General features: G+C 39.6%; 1 protein-coding gene across 2 annotated transcripts in view; it reads left to right on the forward strand.

Moving 5' to 3' along the window:
* The first annotated feature begins 6 nt into the window (after window positions 1-6).
* Window positions 7-23,041, forward strand: part of LOC105532085 (chromosome unknown open reading frame, human C9orf85) — a 79,873-nt gene continuing 56,838 nt past the window's right edge. For both annotated transcript variants that reach the window (XM_011970190.1, XM_011970191.1), the window contains exon 1: window positions 7-792. In XM_011970190.1, the coding sequence (XP_011825580.1) occupies window positions 691-792 (102 nt within the window). In that variant the 5' untranslated portion in view covers window positions 7-690. The remainder of the gene's footprint in view (window positions 793-23,041) is intronic.

A 23,041-nucleotide genomic window follows, 5' to 3' on the forward strand; every position in this document is an offset into this window, starting at 1 on the left:
AGACACCACCCAGACCCGGCCAGGTCTTCCTTCTCTTTAATCCTGCTTTCTTTGGTCCTCCTCAGCCTGCCAGGCGCGGGGCTCGCTCCGGTAGCGGGAGGGAGACTGGAGGGGAACCGAGGGAACGAGCACAATCCTCACTGAGCCAGGAGTTGTCCACTGACTGGAGGAAGGTGCCAAAGCTGACCCCGGCTCCAGCCTGCGAGCGGGCGGGGGCAGAGACGGAGCCCAGCCTCGCCTTATTTCCACCAATCACAGGCCGCCCAGCAGGGTCGGAGACGCTCTGGGCTCCAGGAGAGGCTGAGCTCGCTCGGCAGGAGGCGGGGATTGCGGAAAAGAAGAACCAATAGGAGAAAAGGTTCCCCGCCCCTTTGCCTTGATGGACTACCACATTCGGGCCAATGGGAGAATTCTCATTTCGAAGAAAGCGGGACTTGAGAAAGAAGCTGCGCGGAGCAGGAGGGGTCGGGGCTGCGCCGCGTGGAGTGGCCTGGCCTAACAGCAGGGAGGGCAGAGCTATGCTCTTTGACCTCCCAGAAGAGTCACGTGGGCTGACCCGGAGCCGGGGCGGAAAGGGTGCATTAGTTTCTTCCGGGTCATTGACAGAAGCGTCAATTCCTGGGAGTAGTTCGTTGGTTTGCCCTTCATCCTTTTGCCTGCTCCCGGCGAGGGGTGGCTTTGATTTCGGCGATGAGCTCCCAGAAAGGCAACGTGGCTCGTTCCAGACCTCAGAAGCACCAGAATACGTTTAGCTTCAAAAATGACAAGTTCGATAAGAGTGTGCAGACCAAGGTAGGAACCTGCCTGTTGCACCGTCTCTGACTCCAGGAAGGAATGGTTCACTGGAGAGGGGAGAGAGGAAATGAGAGGAGTCGACTGGGGCGAGTGTGGACCGCAGCCCAGAGTTAGTCTTGGCTGCAGCGCAACTCTTTCTAAAATGTTATTCTCACGCCCTTTCTTTGACCTGGACATGTTGTCTCCTGGTAAATATTTGATGGTCAGCACACTTAACTAATTGCACAGAGTGAACAGGACCCTAATCAAATCTAAGGTGCAAATGGGGCAGTTACATCGTTCAACGTTTCCATCTGGATCACATTAGCAGAGGGAAACGAGGATTGTGGCATGAGTGTCTCTCTCAAACTTTACACCAAGTTTATTCAGCTACGATTTTTTTTTTCCCAAAAACCCCAAGCCCACAGGGGAAATGTGAATGATTAAGTGGTCTTAGGCTGTTCTCACTAGTATAGTGGGAAATTTCTATTTTGTAACAATTGTTTTGAAGATAAAAATATTTGGTTAATGTAAAAATACTTGTTTTGCTGTTTATCTTTAGCAGGACTTCTGTAAACTGGAAAAAATTCAGACTAGATAGCCAGAGGACTTGGGTTGTATATAAGTACTAATGTGCAGGCTGGGCGCCGTGGCTTAAAGTGCTGTAATCCCAGCACTTTGGGAGACCGAGGCGGGTGGATCACCTGAGGTCAGGAGTTTGACACCAACCTGGCCAACATGGCATAACCCCGTCTCTACTAAAAATACAAAAACTAGCTGGGCGTGGTGGCGGGCTCCTGTAATCTCAGCACTTTGGGAGGCCGAGGTGGTGGGCGGATCACCTGAGATCAGGAGTTCGAGAACAACCTGGCCAACATGGCGAAACCCCGAATCTACTAAAAATACAAAAATTTGCCGGGCGCCGGTAATCCCAGCTACTTGGGAGTCTGAGGCAGGAGAATCGCTTGAACCCTGGAGGCGGTGGTTGCAGTGAGCTGAGATCACATCACTGTACTCCTGGGCGACAGAGCGAGACTCCGTCTCAAAAAACAAAAACAACTACTAACTTGCTGTTTGCTGTGAATCTCTCCCTGTCTCCATAGCTGTATGGAGAGAAAATCATTGACGACAGGGGCATATTAGGGGCCAGCATCACTCAGGTAAACCTAATATTCACATAGGTTATGAAGCTCAAATTTACTAGATGTGTGGCTTGAGTGAGTTATATAATATTTAGTTTATCTGAGCCTTACTTTGGTCTCAAATGACAAAGTTATCAGGATTGTTGGGAGGCTAAACTATGTGATATGCATAAATGGCCTAGGTCATAGTAAATGTTCAATAAGTGATTAATTTCCCAACATTGATTGGGAAAGCAAAGTAATCTGTTTTTGGTAACCTGTGGTCTCCTTTCTTTTCCTTTCCTCTTTCTTTCTTTGCTTATTCTACAAATATTTAATAAGCACCTTCCATGTGCAAGGCCCTGTGTTCATAGGTATACTATGTTCAAAAGAGCTGACTCTGCCTTCACGGAGCTTATAGTTTCTAAGTGATATGGGCAAAAAGTAAGCAGAAAGATAAATAAATACCAATTATAAATGTTGGTGAAGGACAACACAGGTCAGTAAGGGAGAATAAGGAAGAATATTTTAAATTGAGTGCTCTCCTTTCCCCCACTTGGGTTGAGAGGTTTTTGAGAATGAAAACCTGAAGCAACATTTGGGAAGACTTTCCCAAGTTTGCTCCTATTATCAATAGGTACACCAGAATAAAAATAAAAAGCTGCACTATTCCAAACAGATGTCTGCCTCTTTTGTATTCTTACCGTAAGGTTGTGCACAAACATTTGCTTTTGATTGTTTTTCATGACTGTTTTCGTAAAAAGCAGTTTTAACTAAAGTGTAGCTATTCCTAGGCTTCTCCTACTTGTACTTTTCATTGTGCATTTTGTTGGTGTTATCTAATAACTATGCCATTCTCGTCCTAAATGTTTTCCTGGGTCTCAGGTTCAGTCACTAAGTTGCAATTGACCATTTTTATCTTTTTATCTTTAATTCCTTTCTCTCTTTTAAGTTATGGAAAAGTCTCATTTGTTAATCAGGAGGACCACCAGGCCACTTTGTTATTGAAGGTTCTGACAAAAACAACACAAAATATTTTACTGAGGAAAAATCATTAGGTTGATTGTTCATCTGTGTAATGAATAGCTAATAATGGTCTGTGATCATAACAGATTGTTGCATCTGCTATGAGTAGCCATCTAAAGGCAAGACTTTGTCAGAAGCATCTGACCCCAACTTCGTGCCTATTCTTTACACTGCAAAGCTATTTGATTTGGTGACATCTAACAAAGGAGTGATAAAAAATGCCCGTTCTCTGTAACTCCCCATAAAGCAAGCTTGTCCAACACATGGCGCAGGGAGCATTTGAATGCAACCCAACACAAGTTCGTAAACTTTCTTAAAACATTACGAGTTTGTTATTTTTTGTTTGTTTGTTTGTTTTATAGCTGATCAGTTGTCATTAGTGTTAGTGTATTTTATGTGTGGCCCAAGACAGTTCTTCCAGTGTGGCCCAGAGAAGCCAAAAGATTGGACACCCCTACCTTAAAGGATTGTAGTAACAATTGACTGCTTGTATTAAACACTTTGTGATTTGGTAAGGGTCCTACATGATGGTTTTCCTTTTCCTTCTCTGCCAAGCAGTTTGTTAGGACTTCACTGCGATTAGAAGTTGGATAATTATAGATGTTGTATTGGAAGTTTATATAGGTAAAGCACTCATTCTCAAAAGGACACAAATGATAGCTTTCTTCATATACTTGAATATACTCTAGAAAAGGAGAGTATATTCAAGTTTTGTGCCATTCCAAATGGCCAAACTTGGACCAGGGAGTCAAAGTAACAAAAATAGGTTTCAGCTCAATATAAGGAATTGTCTAACAGTAAAGGGGCTTGCGCCAGGATTTGTAACCTCCTCTTCCCTGGGGTTATTTAAAAGGGTCCCTATGGCCATTGGTCAGCCGTACCCTCAAATGACTTACGGAGATTGGGAGGGTCAGCAGTGGGAATAGGTTTAAATCTTTTCTAGTCATTTACTACTAAGATGTTGAGCGGATCAAGGCAGCCTTCTTTCCCGTCCTGGAGAGGCAGTGATGTTCAACAAAAACAGCATTGGACTAAGAGAAAAGAGCCATTCCTTAGCCCCAGTTCTGTCATTTGTTTTGCTTGGTGATGTCAGGCAATTTACCTATAGCTTTTAATCTATGATACTGGGTTAGTACTATCTCTTGTCTTACCTTTCTCTCAGGATTGCTACAGGGATCATTAGAAAAATAATAATTATTATTATTTGTATTTATTTATTTTGAAACATAGTCTCGCTCTCTCACCCAGGCTGGAGTGCAGTGGCGCGATCTCGGATCACTACAACCTCCACCTCCCAGGTTCAAGTGATTCTCCTGCCTCAGCCTCCCGAGTAGCTGGGATTTCAGGGGCGCACCACCATGCCTGGCTAATTTTTGTATTTTTAGTAGAGACGGGGTTTCACTGTGTTGGCCAGGTTGGTCTCAAACTCCTGACCTCAAGCAATCCGCCAGCCTCAGCTTCCCAAAGTGCTGGGATTACAGGCGTGAGCCACTGTACCTGGCTACAAAAATAGTTCTAAGAAATAGGGATAAAAATATGAACTAAGAATAAAGCCTGTAATAATTTATGTGGACCTGCAGTTGATCAAAGCCTTAAAAAATTGATTAGAAAAGAAATGCACACTTGTTGAAGAATACTGAAACAATAGAGAAGTATATAAGGTACTGTATAAAAGTGAAAATCTGTTCCCAGTTTTAGTCCTGTTCGGATGTAGTCACTGTTAACACTTTGATGTGTACATTTCTAGACATCTGTGTATGATGCAGTGTGTATGTAATAAAATACATGTTTTCCCTTCTCATTCAGTAAAGTAGATGTATCAGAACAGAAAGATTAAGCTCATTTTTAAAATGGCTGTGTAATATTATACAGCACAAATGTGGATTAGCTTATTTAAGCACTTTCCTATTAATAAACATTTGAGTTGTTTTCGGTTTAGCACTATGCCAAAAAGCCTGCAGTGCAATTCTGGTATTCATGTCTTTATTCCACATCTATTATCTAGTACCAAACATTGTGCTAGATATTGGAGGTATAGGGTTGAGCAAAATATAGAGTCACAGTCTTAATTGAAGCTTGTGATTTGGTGGGAGAAGTGACAGGCATTAATCAAAAGTAATCCTAAGATAGATGCAAAATGATCCCATTTTACATATTGGGAAATTAGGGCTTAGAGGTGAATGACATGCCCAGAGTTACGTAATTAGCACGTGCCTCTTCATTGGTTGGATGGGGTCTGTGGGAGGACAATTCAAAGGGCAAGTAAATCAAAAGCCCTCCATGTGTATGTGTGATTTTAAAATATACATACTGTATTTTTGGGTGTAATAGAAGCAGTGTGACACCAAATTAGGGTCAGAACAGAAATGAGTGCTGTTTATTGCCACTGATCCTAAACATTGCCTGTTTGAAATGTTCTAGGGAGAGTCTCTCCTCATAAGGTGTGGTCCCTGGAGTATCACATGCCAAAAATGTGGGCTGGTTGGGGTGGATCTCATCTCATCAGCCTGGGCTCTGTAGCAGAGGCTCCTTTTGCTGACTTACTGTGAAAGTAGATAGTAATTTAGTCCATTTTCTTGGCTCCTGATTTAGGCAGAAGGCTGTCAAGTTGAAGATTAGTTATGATTGCATTTATACAGCAGAACAGGATTCTGTGTTTACATACACCTTTATTCACAGTTGTCAAAAATGGGGAAAACCTCCAAATATCTATCAACAGAATATATATAAGCAGATTGTGGCAGATGCATGTAGTGGAATACTACTCTGCTATTTTAAAAAAAAAAGAACCACTGATATAAGCAAAGCAGATGAATCTTGGAAACATTAATGTGGAGAGAAAGAAACCAGATACAAAAGAGCATATTATGTGATTCCATCTATAGAGACCAGAAAAGCACAAGAAAACTTTCTGGAGTGGCGAGAGCAGTGAAGATTATAAGAGTAAATATATTAAAACTCATTAAATTGTACGTTTAAGGCCTGTGCATGACATTGATGTAAATTTTACCTCAGTCAAAAATAAGCCAAAACAAACAAACAAGAAGGCTGGGTGCAGTGGCTCATGACTGTAATCCCAGCACTTTGGGAGGCCAAGGCAGGCAGATCACTTGAGGTCAGGAGTTTGCAATCAGCCTGGCCAACATGGTAAAACCCCATCTCTACTAAAAATAAAAAAATTACGCCACCGGGCGTGATGGTGGACACCTGTAATCCCAGCTATTTGGGAGGCTGAGGAGGAGAATCACTTGAACCCAGGAGGCAGAGGTTGCAGTGAGCTGAGATCATGCCACTGCACTCCAGCCTGGGCCACTGTAGGGGGAAAAAATAGGTATTACAGCCAAAGGACTCATGTACCGCCTAGAGGTTTTAAAGTTCTGTTTTTGTTTGCTTGCCTTTTGTTTTGGGGAAGTTGAAGGAACACTACTTATATTAGTCCTATTTTAAAAGACAACTATTCTCCAGAAATAAAACAAAAACAAGTTAACATTCTAACAGATATTGAGTATCTTAGCTAACCACAAGTCACAATAATTCTAATTGTCTTTTCAGCTTTACCTTTTTGTAAGTAAGTCTTTATCTGCAAACTCTAGTCATGACGCTTGAGTTTGTCTCTCTGTGGAGCAGGGGTCACTAACCCCCACATCGGTCCATGGCCTGTTAGGAACTGGGCCACACAGCAGGAGTTGAAGTGCAGGTGAGTGAGTGAAGCGTCATCTGTATTTACAGCCACTCTCCATCACTCACATTACCACCTGAGTTCTGCCTCCTGTCAGATCAGCTCTGGCATTAGATTCTCATAGGAGTGTGAACCCTATTGTGAACTGCACATGGGAGGGATTTAGGCCGTGTGCTCGTTATGAGAATCTAATGCCTGATGATCTGTCACTGTTACCCATCACCCCCAGATGGGACCATCTAGTTGCAGGAAAACAAGCTTAGGGCTCCCGTTGATTCTACATTATGGTTAGTTGCATAATTATTTCGTTATATATTACAATGTAAAAATAATAGAAATAAAGTGTACAATAAATGTAATGCACTTGAATCATCCCAAAGCCACCCTGATCCCCCACCCCCACCCTGGTCCGTGAAAAAATTGTCTTCCACGAAACCCGTTTCTGGTGCCAAAAAGGTTGGGGAATGCTGCTGTTGAGTAAAGATGATCATTACAAAGTAGATTTGGTATATAAGGTACTGAGCCTGGATACTGATTTTTTTCTAGTTTCAGTTAAAGTTGTAATCCTCATTTAATGGGTTGTGATGCCTGACATTGTAAAATGAATGAGTAAATTTTGCTGTGGGAAAAACCTTTCCAGGTAGCTTGGTATCAGCTGTTAAGGTCTTTGTCCTGTCTCGCCCTGCCTAGAGATGTTGAGCTTTAGGGAATAGTTCCAGATTGGTTCATGTGATTGGTGTGAGTAATTTTAGTGTGAGTGGTGAAGTGCCAGTCATGGGAATAAATGTTATTTCTCAGCCAATGGGTATCAGCAATTAAGGGTAGCCATGAAGTGGGTAGCCACTGAGCAAAGCACTTGGCCAGACATAGAATCTACCATAGATCTGATTTGACCATCTCTGACATTCTGTAGATGATTCTGGTGTTATAGAGGTCACCCTCTTATCTTTCTCCAAATTGGCAAATATTCTTTGGTATGTTTCCCAGTGCTATTCAGTGAGTTTATGTTAAATGTATTCCCTCCTCAGTTGATTTGTTTTAAATTTAACATATTTTTTCAAGTGACAAGACAATTTGTGGTGTGCTAGGCATTAAGATATTTATAATATTACACCTAGTAGTGCTAGTGAAGGTCTTTACTTTTCCTTTGTGCCTTTTTCAATGCTTTGAAGAACTGTAATCTGTACTATTGTTTACCTTTTATTTCCTCTTCTGTCTTTCACACAACGTAATTTCCTCTATGCTTGGGGATATTCCATATGCTTAGATTACCAAATTGCTTCCACTTGAAGCTAATAAAGCATTTTTTTTTTTTTTTTTTTTTTTTTTTTTTTTGAGACGGAGTCTCACTCTGTTGCCAGGCTGGAGTGCAGTGGCACAATCTCGGCTCACTGCAATCTCTACCTCCCGGGTTCAAGCACTTCTCCTGCCTCAGCCTCCTGAGTAGCTGGGATTATAGGTGTGCATCACCACACCCAGCTAATTTTTGTAGTTTTAGTAGAGATGGGATTTTACCATGTTGGCCAGGATGGTCTCAGTCTCTTGACCCCATAATCTGCCTGCCTTGGCCTCCCAAAGTGTTGGGATTACAGGCGTGAGCCACCACGCCCAGGCTAAAACATGTTTCTTAATGTTGAGGCTTGATACAATATAATTTTTTGTGTGCATTAATTATGTATTTTAGGTACTTAATTTTATGTCTAATACATGACAGCTGAAATTAATTTGCCTTGATTTGCTCTACTATGGGGAATAGTACTATACTTACTGTTTTTAGGGAATAGTACTATACTTACCGTTGGATTAATTATGAAATTTTATAATTGTATTGCCAATACTTGTTTCTACGTAAATTCACGGTTAGAAACAGAGTATTCTCAGAATTCTTCATTCAGGTAAATTCATTCATCTGAAAGAAAGTTGTAATTAATATGAATTCACCCCCAAATGGGCCGTTTTCCTTTTAGAGAAATACTATAGGAGGGAGGGGCATAGTTAGACACAAACCCTTGGGGTTGAGAGTGTGGCATTTGTTATTTTAAGCCTCAGGACTCTCCACACCTGCAAAAGTGTCACTGTGAGGTCACAGGCAGGTATACAGTGAATCCTGTATGTCCTCAGAACACCCCGGCTGCCAGCTCACTTCTACCTCAATGACTGGTGCTGTTTTTCACATCTTGACTTTTGTGAAGGGAAGAAATGAAATAAGGAGGGGATAAAGGAATAGCTGACATGCCTAAGATTCCTTTCTTAGATTTTTCTTATCACTCCAGACCAAATAGCAGTTAAATATATTGAATGGGTAAAACAACAGTAAAATTCTAAGCCCCTCAACCAACTTAATGGACCCCCATTTCAACTAAGGGAAACTCAAAGAAACTTGGAAAATTAATTCAGGCCATGATGGGAAGAGGGGAAGGGGTCAAGACATGCTTCATTATACCCTTCTCCATGCAGAGTCTAGATACAACTGACCAGCAGTAACATTAAAATAGAGATCTTAAGACTAACAAAACAGACTCTGTAGTAGTAAGATACCAACTTCCAACCTGACTCTAGTATAGTATCACATGACAGATAGCAGGCCCTGAAGGAAATCAAAGTATTTTTCCCCAAAATATGTTTCTTTTGACATATTTGAAATAACCCTGCAAAACTGTGTTTTGTGGGGTGAAATCTGCATTCTATAGAGAACCTCCTTCCCTTAGGAGAGGCTGACACCTTTTAAGGTCTGTTAAGAGACATTCACTGGCTATTCTCTCTGAAGCCTGCTACTTGGAGGCTTCATCTACATGACAAGAACCTTGACTTCCACAACTCCCTTACCTAAAGGCAAGCATTTATTTATGCTGTATTCAACTGTTGAGGCAGAGCTGAACTCTTTCAACCAATTGCCAGTCAGGAAATCTTTGAATCCACCTATGATCTGGAAGCCTCCCCCACCTCCCTTCCCTACAAGATGTCCTCCCTTTTCAGGCTAAATCAATGTATACATTACATACAGTGATTTTTGTGTTAGCCTGTAACTTCTGTCTTTCTAAAATGTACAAAACCAAACTGTATCCCAGCCATCTTGGGTACATGTTCCCAGGACTTCCTGAGACTGTGTCATGGGCCATGGTCTTTAACCTTGGCCAAATAAACCTCTAAATTGATTGAGACCTGTCTCAAATTCTTTTTGGTTTACAAATGCAGTAAATAAACATTCCTTTTTTGACTTGTCTGATGTGTGCAAGGCACTGTCCATGAAGGTAATTAGCATTAGGATTCTTTAGTTGCTAACTTAAACAGAAAGGGAATTTATTGGAAAGAGACTGAGCTACTGTCTTGAAACTTACAAAAGGCATTTATTTGTTTTGGTTGGTTTTTTATTTTAATTTATTATTATTATTATTATTTTGAAACAGAGTCTTGCTCTGTCACCCAGGCTAGAGTGCAGTGGTGCGATCTTGGCTCACTGCAACCTCTGCCTCCCAGGTTCAAGTGATTCTCCTACCCCAGCCTCCCGAGTAGCTGGGATTAGAGGTGCCCGCCACTGCTTCTGGCTTATTTTGGTATTTTTAGTAGAGACAGGGTTTCACCATCTTGGCCAGGCTGGTCTCAAACTCCTGACCTTGTAATCCACCTGCTTTGGCCTCCCAAAGTTCTGGGATTACAGGCATGAGCCACCGTGCCTGGCTGGTTGGTGTTTTAATGTCCTAGATTCCCAGATCATTTATTATTATTTTCCCTATTTGGTTTTGTACATACCCTAACCTGATGCAATCTTCCAGCCTTTCAGTACTCCCTCCCCTAATGCTTCCACTTTACCTTCTACAATTTATAGTCTGTTGTCATGAAATAGAGACATAGAGTTGAATATAAAATGTCTTTTACTTTCTTGCCCTACCTGACTGTTCCTGGGAACACTGTTTCCCTGTAATCCTCTTAAGTGATGATGTATTTTCACTCCACACCTTTACCACTCCTCTCCCATGTAGAACCCTTTCTCCCATTTGCTCTGTTTGTTTCTCCTTACTCAAAAACTATAGCTCCTCTGAAATAAATGCTGTCAGACTAGTATACCCTCCAGATCTGTACTAACCTCCTAGTTACACCTCTTCATTAGTACCTGGGCTTACTACCTTTCCACAGTTCCTATCATCATACTTAGTAATTGCTGCATACACATGGATAATCTGTCCAATATCTGACATCTCAGCTTTTAGATTCCCCCCCTCAGAAGTGTACCCTCATGGTCAAACCACAAACTTGCTCCTCACTGGTAACTGCTGTACTTACAAAATTTTTGAAAGACTGGGCCGGGCATCGTAGCTCACACCTGTAATCCCAGCACTTTGGGAGGCCGAGGCAGGCGGATCACGAGGTCAGGAGTTTGAGACCAGCCTGGCCAACATAGTGAAACTCCCGTCTCTACTAAAGATACAAAAAGTTAGCTGGGCGTGGTGGTGCGTGCCTGTAATCCCAGCTACTCGGGAGGCTGGGGTAGGAGAATCGCTTGAACCTGGGAGGTGGAGGTTGTAGTGAGCTGAGATCGTGCCACTGCACTTCAGCCTGGGCAACAGTGCGAGACTCCATCTCAAAAAAAAAAAAAAAAAGACTGACCGCCATCCATCTGGTTTCCATATCCCTGAGGTAATATTTATTATCGCCATTGGATAGTCCTGTCCATTAACCCTTCTACTTTTCACTGTTCATTCATGTTTTGGTTTCCCTGCTTTTCTATTTTATTTTTATTTTTTTGAGACAGAGTCTCTCCCTGTTGCCAGGCAACTTCCACCTCCCGGGTTCAAGTGATTCTCCTGCCTCAGCCTCCCAAGTAGCTGGGATTACAGGCATGTGCCACCATCCCTGGCTAATTTTATATTTTTAGTAGAGACAGGGTTTCTCCATGTTGGTCAGGCTGGTCTTGAACTCCCGACCTCGTGTGATCCACCCACCTCGGCCTCCCAAAGTGCTGGGATTACAGGCATGAGCCACAGTGCCCAGCCCTTCCCTGCTTTTCTAGTTTGGGGTCTGTGTTTCATCAGTATAACTGCTTTTTGCATATACCCCTAGTCCATCTTTCCCACTGTGGTACTCACCTGACAAAATCCTAACCCTGCTTAGATTCAGCTTTTTATTAAACCACCACCACATCTATCAAACTACCAATGTCTGTACCCATATATTCTATTTTACTATCACAGTAGATGAAATGCATGTCTGTCCCTGAGGCTAGTCACTCCACAAAACCCTGGAACCCATCTTCTCTTGCCTACCTAAAGATTTAAGGTGTAAATTTCCTTAGTTGTTCATGCTTTCTTGCATCCTCAATCTTTCCATCTCTAATGGGTTACTACAGTTTCTATTAAAACACTCCCTAGATAGAACAAACATTAACCTTTAAATCATGACCTTTGGGGACAGATACAGGTACCCAGATGACCAGGTTCTTTTCAGAAATAGTATTAGTGGATGTGAAAAAGCATTCCAAAAGATCCTCTTAGCTATTTAAATACACAAAGCAACTTCAGATAATCCTTCTTTGGGCTGAAAGAAATCAGTGTGATTTGATTTTCTAACAGTGATTAATTTGGTCCCTGTAGGATTTTTTGGCTTCTAAAAATATCAAGTGAACTTGGACTTTCCCATAGCTTTGGAGTTGATTTTCTCAACCTTAGTTCTAATTCCTTTCCAATTTATCTGCTTATTCATGAGGTAGAATGACATTTTTAGAACTTTATGGCAAACATTTTCTTTGATATTTTCTCAGATATATTTTTAGTTGGAAGAGTTGGAGTTACATTCTAAAAAATTAATAACTCAAATTGTCCTTTTGTAACTAACTTATGTGATGCATTTTCTGTTTTGCTTTTGTTTTTGCAGAGTCATATGTCATAAAGAAGTATTTCTTCTTGTAGTTGATGGAGTTACATATATGTAATAATTTTCAAATGATGGTCCATCAGTGGTAGCATTCAATTACAACTTTACACTAATCAGACCCAGTTTTGGAGGTCAGCTGATATTGTAGGCCATTCTCAGCATCATGGATATGAAATGCCAAGCTAAGCTAGGGATTATGTTAAATGCTTTGTTGTCCTGAGAATATTTATATAGGTAGCTTACACCAGGTGTCTGTCTTGTTTATTTTTAAATGACTCATGCCACTGAAGTCATCAATTTGAGTAATATATTTGACATCATGGTATATACTTATATATGTGAATGTTCAGTATACCATCATTAGTCTTTATCATAAGACACTATAGTAATAGGATGTCACATTTCCCATAAACTTGAATGACATAATAATGCTAAATCTGGTTTTCAGTAAAACTAGAATAGTCATGTGCGGTAAGTTGTCATCTGTTATTGATATAAAATAATATTGTGGTTACTTTTACATATGTAACACTATTGCTTGAATTTAAACTCACCAATACAGAACAGAGCAGTTCTTTGACCCTCATATGATGATTCAATGTCAGTTAGTCCTTAGTATATTAAAAAAAATTCCTGGCTTACTGTGGTGGTTAATTCTAATTTTAATGTGTCTCTAGGGACACATTTATTAAGGTTTTTTTTTCACTGCCTAGTAAGAAAAGTCAGTCAAATTTAACTAAGGTATTTTTCTAATTCAAAATGGCTGACTGAACAGATACTTAAAATTTTCCTTTACCTGGCTGGGCACGGTGGCTCAAACCTGTAATCCCAGCACTCTGGGAGACCAAAGTGGGTGGATCACTTGAGGTCAGAAGTTCAAGACCAGCCTGATCAACATGGTGAAAGCCCGTCGCTACTAAAAATACAAAATTAGCCGTGCATGTTGGTACACGCCTATAATCCCAGCTACTTGGGAGGCTAAGGCAGGAGTTTTCTTTTTCCCCCAATCTCAGTGAAAAGAAAAAGAAAGAAAGAAAAAAAAAACGATGATACCAAAAAACTGAAAAAGGTTATGTCGGCAGAAAGCAGCATTAAGGAGAGCAGGACAGAGACAGGTCCCTTCTCTGAAGCTGGAGGAAACAGTGGACTCTCTTGTCCAATGAGACTGTCTTGGGAAAAAATATAAGGAGGCAAAATTCGAAGAAAAGGAACATATACCTGAAGGAGACTGTTTTAATCAATCCGTGGCTTCTGATAAAGGCCAGATTATAAGAAATGAACAAGCTGATTTTTTATATATCTGAATGTAGCAAACCTTGTAACATATACATTGAGCAGTTAAACAAAACCAAAAGTAAAATAAGTCCTACCTTTATTTTAAAAATTAAGGAAACTAAAGATATAAAGTAGAGAGGATTAGATTTATACAACTACACAGTGTATGAATTTGCAATATAATATGGGTGGAAGTTAAGGTTTTTTCAGTAAAACTCTAGAATAATGCCAAGACAGTCAGAAGAATAACTTTCTAAAGTGGGGAAATGCCATGAAAGAGAAAAGCAGAGCAGTATACCTTATCCCTGTTGGTCTTAGAGCTTAACAAAGAAGCCCTTGTGCTTAGAGGCAAAATGCTCCCTGTGTATACTAAAGCAAAGCCATAGCTGTTAATTTTTCATCTATCAACAGAGCCAGGGACTGTATAATTAATATCTGAATTCACTTCCAAAGCAATGGTGATTCCCAATTCTGCTTTAGTAATGCATTCTATGGCTACAACTCTTTAATCACTAGCAGTACTGTCCAACAGACCTTTCTGTGATAGAAATATGCCAGATAATTGCTGTCCATTTTGGTAGCCAGTAACCACATGTCCCTATTGAGCACTTGAAATACAACCAACACAACTGGGGAATTTTAATTTTATTTAATGTTAGTTCGCAAATGTGAATACTGGTTACCATATTGGATAACATAGATTTAGGCCCTCATTTATAAATATGAGCTAAGCAGACTAAACTTTTTAGGAAAATAGAAACCATGAAGCACATGCTAGAAACCCTCCCACGCCCAGTTAACAGAGGTTATCTAAGTCACAGAAGAATACTTTTAAAAACTGCAATTGCAACCTCAAGTATCCTAAATTATATCCTTAATGATTCAAATAGCTTTCGAAGTCCAAAAACCAGCAAACACTGCTGTTGGAAAAAAAAAAACAAGAATCCTATAACATTGCTTAGAAACTACCACTGTGGTTGCAGAAATGTAAACATCTTAATAGGATGGCTGAATAGGACAAGGTTAAAGACTAAATTAGCGATTTGGGAGATCAAGCCAATGGGCTTGTCTAAAACCTAGTCAAAAAGGTCAAAGTGATAAAACTTATGAAATAAAATGTGATATTTGGAAGCTCAAGCTAAGAAAGCCACTCTGTCTAAAGGAAATACGGAAGCCAAGGTAGGTAAGAAAGAAATGATAAAAAGAAAAAAAAAACCTCCAAAGTTAAGGAAAATCTTAGGCCTTCAAGTAGAAGGGTTCTATCAAGCGCTTTCTAGGAATATTGTGGGAAAAAGATGTTACCTAGACATACCATGGGGAGGTTGGTAAACTCCAGTGGTACAGAGAAATTGCTACCAGCTTTCAGAGGGACAAAAAAGGTTAACTATAAAGCAACTGTAAGTAGGCATCAGACTTCTCATCTATTATCATAAAAAGTAGGGCAAGTTCCACAAAATACAGTAACAGAGTATTTTGAATTTAGAATTTCTTACAGAGCTAAGCCATGGCTCACTCATATATCAGGACAAAAAATCATCCAGGCTGAAAGTTTGTCAAAAAAAAAAAAAAAAAAGTATACATTTAGGGATGTACTCCAGAATATAAAAAGATGCGAGAGAAGAAACTAATGAACCAAGAACTTAGTAAAACTGGGTTAACTTTGAAAATGATTGACAATATGGTGGTGAAATTTAATGCTGTTGTTATATAGAATTATACAAATAGAAAGGGTATCTTTCAGAAGAAAAAAAAATGTAAACTCATAGTTCCAGGTTTCACCCAAACCTAGGGATTAAAAATAAATGCGAGCTAACGAGCTTGTCTTGTTTGGGTGGCGGAGAAGCCATAAACGAAAAATCAGTATTGCTATCAAAATTTTAAAGTCTGAGTGCCTATCATTCTGGCCTTCGTAGTGTTAATACTCTAGCTGGGAGATAAGACCAGTGTACAAGAAGCATAGTAAGCAATCTAGTAATGTCACTAAGACCTTCTTATAATAAAAAGCTTAAAATTAAAAATAGCTGATAAGTTCTTGAAGTAGATTTTTAGTTCGTTAGTAAAGTGATATTTGCACTGTAGTAGTATTTATGTAATATAGCATTAAAAACATGGGATTTCTCCTCTTTGTAAAAAACAGTGACCTGGACTACTTTATTGTCTATCCTTTATCAAGTTACATGCATTTCATGGCCAGGCACAGTGGCTCATACCTGTAATCCCAACACTTTGGGTGGCCAAGGTGGGCAGATCACTTGAGGGTAGGAGTTCGAGATCAGCCTGGCCAACATGATGAAACTCCGACTCTAACTAAAAATACAAAAATTAGTAGAGCGTGGTGGTTGTGATCCTGTGATCCTGTGATCACAGCTACTTGGGAGGCTGAGGCAGGACACTCGCTTGAACCCAGGAGGCAGAGGTTGCAGTGAATTGAGATTCTGCCACTGTACTCCAGCCTGGGCAACAGAGTGAGGCTCTGTCTCAAAAGAAAAAGCAATGGCTTATGTGACTATCTGCAGGAGCCGTCAGTTAGCCCTGGCTCAATGCAGATTTTTCTGAAAGCCCACTTTGAGAAATCAGTTAGTTAATTTCTTATTTTAAACACTATTTTAACTCTAAGAATATATTGCTTGCTGTTCAGATTTATAGCATGCACTGTGAGGAAGGGACTATGCATTATGAATCTTCTGAATCTTTGAGATGCTTAGCATAGTGCGGAGTACATACTAGCTCATATTTTTTCGGATTGTTCCTGTAGACAACAAAGAGATGGTCATGATACAGACTATGCTTAATTCTAACCTGTGACACATTTTACAGTTTAATATGTTGGAAGGTGTCCTAAACCTGGAGTCAGGGCCACACCAGGAGTAGACTCTTCACATGGTTACTGAGTCACTCTTTATATAACCTTGGGTGAGTTATAACAACTCTCTTTAAGTTAGAATATCAATAAATAACAGTACCACTTATTTTCCTTCACCCAAGGATGATTTGAGAATAAAATGAAAAGAATTATAGGACAAATTCAGATAGAGCAAAACTATAGAAATAAAATGTAGTATTTTATTACAAGTAATGTGCCTTCTTCATTGAGAATGTTTATTAATTTTATCCCTTATTTTTATATTCTTGTCATCAAAATTCTCTTCCTGCTGTTTCTTTTTTTAAGAGAGTGAGAAAATGCTCTCAACTGAAGTTAGGCAAGTCACATGTGAATACTGAGCATTAAAACAAATGAATCATGGTACAATCTAATTTCTTCCTGATGTGAGTTGACTCCTCAATTCATTATTATCATAAATAGGTTATGCTTGTGACATATTAATATGACCAGAGCAAGGCAACTATCTTTGAGGAAGTTAGTTTTAAGATGGTAATTGTCCTCTTACACCTGCCCCAAGTAAATGTCTTATGAAGTAGATTTTTTAAAAGATAAAATCATTTGGTTTGTGGACATTACCAATGATTATAATTGAAAGACTTAACTCCATACATCCCTATTAGGAAATAAATCTCATTCTTCCTTTTTGTTTAATATATGTTAAACAATAGTCCATCAGTGGTTTGTCTCTTTTAAGATCACTAACTTGGGGCATACCATACCGGTTGGACAAGATCTCAAATGGTGACTAACTTTTAATGAGTGCTTATAAAAACATGTGTGTTGCCTCATGACACTACACAATTGCTGCTTTAGTGGTGCTTTTTGCATTCCAGTCGAATTGTACATAGGTTGGCCCATGTTGCTCACCATTTAGTTAGATCTTCATTGTTTAGATCTCAGTATATTGAAAATCTGGGAACAGCATCATAGAAAACTATATCCTCCTCTCTTGAAACATTGCTTAGCAAAAATTAGTGCTGTTCTCTAAATGAACTTTTCCAACTTTGAAGTTTTGTGACTTTTACATAATGTATAATACTCTAACATTACTCTAGGCTAGGAACAAGCCAGCACGTTTGGCCCTATTTACAAAGCAGTTAATATACCAGTGTTAGAATAAGTCACAACACTATACCAATAAAAATGTGTGCTCTGCCAAGTAGTATATGTGTTTTATTTTAATATTTAGAAGATCTGAAAAGCTATAGGAACACATGTTCCACTTGTAACTTAATAGCATGCCTTAAATTTAAAGATCTTTTTATGGATTCTGCCTCTGCTGCTTCTGATTAATTTTGTGACCTCAAGCAAATCTCTTAATTCTTTGAGCCTTGGGTTTCTCATCTGCAAAACGAGGATAATTATACCTACTCCTAGCCACAGGAATGTTGTAAAAATAGCAGGGAGAATTTTTATAAAGAATTAGACATGTGGTTTATAGATTTATGGTAGCAGTCTTTTGACTAAAAATTATTTAGTTTGCTAATATTTTTATAATAAAAACCAAAAGACTTATTTTATAGTAAACTTTGTAGATAAATGATTTTTCCTTAAGAATGCTTTTGTCTAGACACCTGACCAAAGTACAGCCATGTTCCATGCACATAAAATCACTCAGACTTGAGTAAGCAAAAGAACATTGACCAGAAACATAAACAACCAAGCAGGGAGCTAAATGGTAAGGATACTAGAAGATCTGAGAAGATATAAACTCATGCATATAGCTATATTTCTTTTAATTTTCATGTGGATATTCTCTGTTGGAAGATACTGTTCCAGGTTCTCTCTTCCCTGTTTTTCCCCAAAATACTTGTTACTCTCCTATTATTTATGATATACCACTTTCTGTATATGATGATGAAGGTATGGCCATGTGGACAGTAAAGACAGAAACAGGCCAGGTATGTTGGCTCACACCTGTAATCCCAACACTTTGGGAGGCTGAGACGAGAGGATTGCTTGAGCCCCAAGGGTTGGAGGCCAGCCTGGGCAACATAGTGACATAGTGAGACTCTGTCTGTACCAAAAAAAAAAAAAAAAGCCAGGCATGGTGGCACATGCCTGTGGTCCCAGCTACTAGGGAGACTGAGGTGAGAGGATCACTTGAGCCTGAGAGGTTGAGGCTACAATGAGCCATGATCCCACCACTGCACTCTATCTGGGTGACAGAGCAAGACTCTGTCTCAAAAAAAAAAAAAAAAAAAAAAAAAAGAAGACACAAACAAAGGTTGAGAATCACTGATCTAGAAATTACCTACATTTCCTAGCATGTTCCTAATTTTAGATTCACTGGCAAATTTGGTCTGACCTTTGAACTTATAACTAAGGCAGAGGTAAGACAATGGAAAGAGTGAGAAAGAAGGAATAGTCTCCCAGCCTTCATGGTGTTTAGATTTGGCTTAAATTTCAGGAATAGGAATAAAGGCCAGAAACTATTGATATAAACTTTATTTTTCTGACCATGGAGGAAGTCAATCCAGGAAACAGATGATTTCTATACAGTGCGGTACCCCTGTCAACCCCTGTCTGAATTAAGGGACTTTAGTCATACAGAGTGAGAATCTGGAAAAAATTACATCTGGGGGTGATGCCTTTTGATACATGATTTTGGAAAAGCTTCTTAAATGATAGCTCTTCTGGGATTCCTGACTTATGCCTCTACCATATCTTTTCCTGTCAGTTCAGAGATTGTTCTGGAGACTGTTTCTGCATATGCTAGACTAATGTATCAGATATCTGAAACAATCTCCAGAATGTTTAGTCTGTAAACACTGTATGTTTCAAAGCTTTCTTTAAGTCACTTGTTTGGAGCTCAAAATTAATCACCCCAAAGAATCAATGCTTTGAATGGTGAAACTAAAAATCAGTCTAAGATTTAGTTTCCAAAAGAGAGGCAGTATGGAATAGTGGGGCAAATGATTAAATTTAGAGTCAGAGGCATGGTCTTGAGCCCTGGTTGTAATATTTGGTAGATGTGGGATCTTGGACAGATTATTAAACCTGCCTGGATTTGTTTCTTCCTATATAAGATAGGAATAGTACTATTGATCCCTCAAGATAGTTGTAAGGAAATGATTTAATTAATTGTAAAAATTGATTTTTAAGCAGACGGTACTATACACTTATCAGTGATTTATTTTTTCTCAGCTACACTAACCAGTGTTGTTTAAACTATAAGAATCATAACTTTCTCAGGAAAAGTACATCATGTCCTTAATAGTATTCCTAGTAGCAGAGGTGAGGTAGGGAACACATTCCTCTAGAAATGTCAGTTTGCTTTAGCTGCCTAGGGCAGTGGTTCTTAGACTTTGGTGTGCTTAAGGATCATCTGGAAAGCTTGTTTAAAATGCAGATTCCCAGGTGCCAGACATTCTCAATGTATCTTAAGGTTGAGTCCAGGAATGATCATTCTTCACAAGCCTCATCTGTGAGTCTGATATATGTGCTCCTCAAATCATACATGAAACTATTCTAGTAATTGCCTTCTCCTGTATTTGTTGCTCAGATCTGATACTCCAGTCTACATGAATAGCTTTCCAAGCAGCACATAACACTCAGTTTGTACACGTAGGTCTACCTTACCTTGAGAAGTGGTCGGGGGAGGAAGAGATTATTTTCACAGAAGCTCATTCTGTCTGAACTCTTTCTTGGCATTAATCATACCTTACTTGCTCTAGTGCACTCCCCATCCCTTAACCGTAGGTTGTCACAGTATTGTGTACACAACAGAAACTCCTGAGTTATAAAACCACAGTCTCAGAATGTAGGGCCTAGAAATCTGATTTTTGATATACTCTTCAGTAGGGCCTTATAGACACTACAGATTGAGAACTGGCTTAATAGTTGCTCTTCTACAGAGTCATGACTTTGCCTCAGCTCTGTACTAGGCATTTTGTGTGTAACCATTTATTGAATCTAGATCATTCCATCTTTATGAGACAGTCTACAATAATAAAAAACAAAACGAACAAAAAAAGCAAACCCTGGGGAAAGGAGAGAATCTAACGTCCAGAGTTACTATGTTATTTGATTCAAATATTCGATTTTCAAGAAAAAAAATCATGAGGCATAAAAGAAACGGAAAATATGGCTCATTCAAAGGAAAAAAGTAAATCAACAGAAACCGCCCCTGAAAAAGAACTGATGGTGGATCTATTAAAGACTTTGAAACAGCTGTCCAAAAGATACTTAAAGAACTAAAGAAAGATGTGGAGTCAAGAAAATGATATATGAATAAAATATAAATATCAATAAAGAAAAATCCTAAAAAGAAACCAAAAAGAAATTCCGGAGCTGAAAGTAGAGTAACTAAAGTGAAACATTTACTAGAGGGATTCAAAGGCACTTTTCAGCAGGCAGAAGAAAGTATTCGTATACTTGAAGATAGGACAATGGAAATTGTCAAGTATGAGAAACATAAAAGAGAAGATTGGAAAAAAGTGAACAGAGTCTAAAGAATCTGTGGGATACCGTTAAGTGGAGCAACTTACATATCGTGGGGATTCCAGGAGGAGAAGAGAGGAAGTGACAGAATATTTGAAGAAATAATGCCTGAAAACTTCCCAAACTTGATGAAAAACGTGAATATAAACATCCAAGAAGCTCAAAGAACTCCAAGTTAGGTGAATTTAGAGACCCACATTGAGATACATTATAATCAAACTGTTAAAAACCAAAGACAAAGAATTTTGAAGGCAGCAAGAGAGAAGTGACTCATCATTTACAATAACCCCCCGTTATCTGCAGGAGGAAATGTTCCAGCTTTTTCCTGCTTCACAATTTTACAGATAGATTTATTCTTACCATGGATCTTAGCAACCTCATACAAAATTTGTTTTTTCTAAGTTGAGAACTTTCACCTTTTCACTTAAAGGAACCACTCCACAGCTTCTCTTTGGCATATGTGAATCGCTAGACTGCCCTTGGGCTTTGGGGCCATGTTACGTGTAATAGTAACTTAACACATAGCCAAGGAAGTTATATTCAGGAGATATGTTGTCCCCTGTAGAAACTAACAATAACATCATAACATACGTCTTTGAGTTGCTTTTCAGAAACTTGGACTCACACTAGATGGATGTGCTGGCGCATAGACCTCAGATAAGGGGGAACTGAGAACTAAACTCTAACTGCTATTGGTTGTTCTAATTTTCTTTCTGAGGAACCTTCAGAAGAAGGTCATGCCCATAAGCCAGAGCTGACTTTTTTTTTTCGGATCCCAAATTTTTAGACAAAGTTTCACCTCCTTAACCAATCACCAACCAGAAAATATTTGAATCCACCTATGACCTGTGTGCTCCCACTTCAAGATGTCCCTCTTTTTTAGGTCAAGCCAATGTATAGTCTCCATGTATTGATTTATGACTTTGCTTGTCACCCGACTTTAAAAACCATTACCTGGACTGGGCACGGTGGCTCATGCCTGTAATCCCAGCACTTTGAGGGGCAAAGGTGGGCAGATCACCTGAGGTCAGGAATTTGAGAACAGCCTGGCCAACGTGATGAAAGCTTGTCTCTACTAAAAATACAAAAATTAGACGGGTGTTGTGGCAGGCACCTGTCATCCCAGCTGCTTGGGAGGCTGAGGCATGAGAATCACTTGAACTGCACACCAGCCTGGGCAACAGAGCATGACACTGTCTCAAAACAAATAAACAAAACAAACACTGTCTCAAAACAAACAAACAAAAAAACCCTTACCTGTAAGCCATCTGGGAATTCAGGCACGAGCTGCCCAGTTCTCTTTGATTGGCACCTTTCAATAAATGCCTCACTTTCTCTTTCTGCTGTCAGTATTTGGCTTTGCTGAAAATTTAAACATGTTTTTCCATCAAAAGACACCAACCAAGTAGAAAGGCAACTCATAGAGTGGGAGAAAATGTGTGCAAACCATATATCTGATGAGAGATTAATAGCCAGAATATATGGTCGAGGACGGTGGCTCACATCTGTAATCCCAGCACTTTGGGAGGCCGAGGCAGGTGGATCACTTGAGCCAAGGAGTTTGAGACCAACCTGGGCAATGCAGCAAAACCCTGTCTCTACTAAAAAATACAAAAGTTAGCCAAGTGTGGTGCCGTGTGCCTGTAGTCCCAGCTACCCAGGAGACTGAGGTAGGAGGATTGCTTGAGCCTGGGAGGCAGAGTATGCAGTGAGCCAAGATGGTGCCATTGCACTCCAGCCTGGGCAACAGAGCAAGACCCTGTCTCAGGAAAAAAAAAAGAAAAGCCAGAATATATAATGCTATAACTATTACTCAACAACAAAAGAAACAACCCAATTCAAAAATGGGCAGAGGACCTAAGTAGACATTTCTCCAAAGATATACAAATGGTCAATAAGCACACAAAAGCATGCTTGTCACTAATCATTGGGGAACTACAGATGAAAACTACAAGATACCACTGCATACTA

Source organism: Mandrillus leucophaeus, unplaced genomic scaffold (genome assembly GCF_000951045.1).
Source record: "Mandrillus leucophaeus isolate KB7577 unplaced genomic scaffold, Mleu.le_1.0 Scaffold93, whole genome shotgun sequence".
Classification (NCBI taxonomy): domain Eukaryota; kingdom Metazoa; phylum Chordata; class Mammalia; order Primates; family Cercopithecidae; genus Mandrillus; species Mandrillus leucophaeus.